Source organism: Crocodylus porosus, unplaced genomic scaffold (genome assembly GCF_001723895.1).
Source record: "Crocodylus porosus isolate Cpor-Errol unplaced genomic scaffold, CroPor_comp1, whole genome shotgun sequence".
Taxonomy (NCBI): domain Eukaryota; kingdom Metazoa; phylum Chordata; order Crocodylia; family Crocodylidae; genus Crocodylus; species Crocodylus porosus.
In genome coordinates, this window is record NW_017728931.1 from 59,816,267 (window position 1) to 59,820,423 (window position 4,157).

Sequence of the window (4,157 nt, forward strand, 5' to 3'; positions counted from 1 at the left end):
AGTACAGAGCTAAGAAGCCAATGTCAGGAGTTGAAAAACCAAGGAACCAGGAATAGGACTGCAAAGCTGGAATCAGGATTAGGAGAAGCAGAATGAGGAAGCAAGCCGGAAAACCAGGAGTGCACAAGGAGCAAGAAGCAAAGTACAGCAATCTTTGCCCAGGCAGCTTGCTTCTGTTTGCTGTGCTCTTATAAAACCCTGTATAGGTGGGGACCTCTTCCTGTAGCCCAGGAGGTTGATGACTCAGATTTTGGCCCTGGCTACCCAGGTGGGACCTGGGACTGACTCATTCCCAGCTGAGCCCAGGCTCTTTACAAAGGGATTCTCTGGATAGGACTGAAAGGGGACTGTGGAAATACTTATCATCCTGTAGTCCAAGCCTACTCTGGAGAAGGCCCCAATAATTTTTTCTTTCCTTTAACTGATGATCTTTCAGGCACAATTCATTTCTGGAAGAGAACAGGCCTCTGGTGAGTGTGTGGAGTGGTCTGTAAGACTGCTGTAACACTCCCCTGGTTCCAGAACCTTTTTACTGCCTCTGTGCCTTTCAACATTTCTCCAGAGAGAGGACTGTCCTTTCCTCTGCACGTCTGATGAATCATGCTCAGGATCTGGATAGAATCCCAGACCTTAAGAAAGCATAGCGTCAACAATGTTGGTGTCAGTTAATAGTTTTGTACAACTGTTTGCTGCGAGGGGGTTATATGCCTTGTGTGTCCCACTACTTCTTCCTACTCACGCAAATGCCACCTCATGTCTAGTTATAGCTGCTGACCTAAACACTGGTAAGCCCCTAATATCTACTGTCTTCTTGGGCACCTCTGTCTCTGTTGCTTTGTTATACTCTTGCACTTACATCTCCCTTTCCTTTCACAATCCTTGTTCATAAAGGTGCCTTCTTTCTATTGTACTTCTAGGGGCTGAATGCTACTAGTACTATCCTGCCTTTGACCTGTACACCAAGGCCCTGTAAGAGAATGCAGCTTCTTCTCCAGTTGCCATAGAAGCAGCAGAAAACTTGCCTCCTTGTCCTGTAGTGGGATCAGACTAGATAACACCTCCCTGCCAGATTTCATTATATGGTAATATAAGTCTAGATGGAACAAAATAGTGGAAATGCATTGCAGAAGGATGGCCCACATTGGTTGAGGATGTTGTTGATCTAATACTGTACCGTAGTTCTTTTCAGGTCTAGCATCTATATAATGCACTACAGGTGTATCATTGTAAATCTTTGCATGATGCCGTGTTTGTGCAATGAGTTTTTTTCTCTCTGTTTTGCTCTCCCTCTTTCTCTTCACTCTGCAGATCCTGTTTGTTTTGGTGGACAGCAATGTGAAGGGCAACGACCGTGTGATATCATTCTTCAAACTGAAGAAGTCCCAGCTGCCAGCTCTCGCTATATTCCACACCCCAGATGAAGAGCAGGATGTGCTACCACTGGGTGAGGTCTCCGTGGAGCATGTGCAGGACTTCTGCAATGGCTTTTTGCAGAGAAAGACTAAGGTAAGAAAGGGCTGTCCCCTGTGGTTGAGTTGTATTGTTCACATAGCTTCTGAGCAGGAAAATATCAGATGTCTGTAACTCCCTCCCATTTCTAAATATTATAATAAAGAAAATAGATTTTCAGGTGTAGCAAAAATGGCTGGGTTTGGAAATCCCCTGTCACTGGCATGTGGAGAGATGGACTTCAAGGATGATTGACACTTACTAAATGCAGTTAACACATGAGAAAATGCACGTTTAAGCAGCTTAGTATGCATTAAGTACCATCACAGCATTGCAAAGTTGCTCCCTTTTAGGCATGGATTATCTAATGTACTAATTTTAATACATCACAGTATGCCACTGTTGTAAGTAAATTATTGTGTCAGGCTGTGGCCTTGAACCTAGAGCTCCAGTCTGCCATCTCCCCAGCAGAACATTGGTTGGACACAAATGGCCAGAACTCTCTGTCTGGGCCACACACCCACTCCCTGCCACAGGACTGGGCAGCCTAGGTCAGCTGACCCATTACCCCTCCCAATATAAACCCCTGACCTGAAAGAGGAAACGCCGGAGCAGCAAAGTTTAATTTTGTATCCAGGCTACTGCACTACTGGCTTCCTGACAAACTCTCTGGGTACCCAGCTTGACTTGTCCCTGGACCCCAGAGTTTTGTCTGACTCTTTGGATACCTGACCTGATTCTGGTTTTCTAGATACCTGACCTGGCTAGCATCCTGACCCTGTGCTCTGCCTGAATCTCTGGATCTCTGACTCAGCTCCTCAGACAGATCTCCTGGTTTCTGGCTTCCCTATACTCAGACTCAGTACACTGATTGCTGACAACCTGGTATGACAGTGTGACTACAGCCAGAGACTCCAAACCACTCACCTGAGATAACTTCTAGGGAGGAACAAGGAACCTAATCTCTATATTTATCAAGTCCTGGGCATCTATTATGTTTATAATACTCAAGTTACTGTCTTGTATGTGAACTTGTGTGCTAGATGGCCCCATGATGTGCATCGCAGTCCACCAGACTGGCTGGCCTAGTGAATACAGCCAGTTGTAGAGCTGGAGGCTGTAGGGGTAAGAGTCAGTAACCACAAATCAGGAGCCAAAATGCCAAGCCAAGGTCAGGAGTTCAGAATCAGAAAGTCCAAGCTAGGATCAAGAAATAGGTCTGCAGGTAGAATTCAGAAGCCAAAATCCAGGAGCAAGTCAAAGGCAAGGTCAGGAGCCAGAAAAGCTGAGATGTTGCTAGATCAGCAGCTGCTCAGAGACTGGAGACGAGTGTGTTGCGCACAAGGCTCAGGTGCTAGAGGAGTTCCTGAAATGCAGCTCCAGAACCAATTCGAGGGAAGGGGTTGAGGATTAGCCGGCCTTGATTAGTGTTAACTGGGTCAGTGCACTTCATAGGGGCTGCAGAGCAGGAGCTTGACTGAGCCTTACAGAGCTGAGCCAGACTGCAGTGCAGGAGCCTTACAATATGTGAAAGTTACTCAGAGCCAGTGAAAGTTAGAGGGAACTGAAATGTGATGGGGACAGTTCAGTAGCCCAGGCTGCTTAAGCAGGACATTAAATCTCTTTTCCTCTTAATCCCCATGCTAATACACAGTGGCATCAATGTGGCTTTCTTGGTTTTAATGTGTTTTAGAAAGAAGATCATGGACTAGAGGAGGATGCTGTTAAAGTGGAGCTCTGACTTTCCTCTCAGCTACTGGATATAGCATTGTGCCTGCATCCACAACCACCTGTACTTGGTGTAGAAAGGGTCTAGTGTGCACCAGAAGCTCTGGAGCCCATGGGACAATGGGAAAATGAAGCCAAGTCAACCATGATCAATCCCTCTCTGTTCCATATAGCATACATGCTCTCTGTTCTCTTGATGTCCCTCTCTCTCCTCCTCACTTATCAGCTCCAGCCCCCTCATTCCACTATTCCAAGAGCCACGGCGTGGTACTGTCTCTATCCTTCTCAGCTTTCCCTGTTTGCTACCACATATAACACGGGTGGTATTAAAACACAGTGTTAAGAACATGGCTTGCAGTTTACAGAGACAGGCTGGTTTGTTTCCTTGATGCTGGAATGTCTTTATGGTTGACTCCCTTTTCTCTAACTGTTGCCATACTGGCTCTTACAAGCTTCTCCTGGTCTGAGAGCTGATCTATTGCTTGAGGTCACCTGAACTTTTCCATTACATTTTACTAAATAAAGCAGAAAGTGAATAACCTGAGTTTTTGTTCAAACTTCCCATGCTTCTTCCTTACCCTTGAACTCAGTAAGCCTAAATATTTCTAAGAAAAGTCCCAGATCTTCTGATTGAATATAAATAACCTTGTCAGATTACTTATTGGGTGATCATTAGTCTCACCCTACATTTTGGGTGACTTAGGTTTGACTTGGATATCTGCATGGTTTAATGAGATGGAGAAGTTGTGTATGAAGACCTAGGACCACATAGAACTAGATATAGTAATGGTGGGATTGGTGTGTATTGGCATTGCTGTAGGGGACTGCAGACCTGGGATATCAAGAAACGTTGTAGGTTTGTATTACAGTGTATGGTGAAAACCACAGTGTGTAGTGGAAAGATACGTTGCAGTGGGATGGTTGTCTCAGGACTGGAACAGTAAGAAGTGCTATGGAGCAGGATTCAGAGGATGGGCTGA

At 45.5% G+C, this 4,157-nt stretch overlaps 1 protein-coding gene across 2 annotated transcripts in view; it reads left to right on the forward strand.

Annotated features, from left to right (window-relative positions):
- The window catches only part of ERP27 (endoplasmic reticulum protein 27), a 24,000-nt gene extending 20,279 nt beyond the window's left edge, over positions 1-3,721 (forward strand). For both annotated transcript variants that reach the window (XM_019545172.1, XM_019545173.1), the window contains 2 exons: positions 1,309-1,506; positions 3,143-3,721. In XM_019545172.1, the coding sequence (XP_019400717.1) occupies positions 1,309-1,506; positions 3,143-3,190 (246 nt within the window). In that variant the 3' untranslated portion in view covers positions 3,191-3,721. The remainder of the gene's footprint in view (positions 1-1,308; positions 1,507-3,142) is intronic.
- The last annotated feature ends 436 nt before the right edge of the window (positions 3,722-4,157 follow it).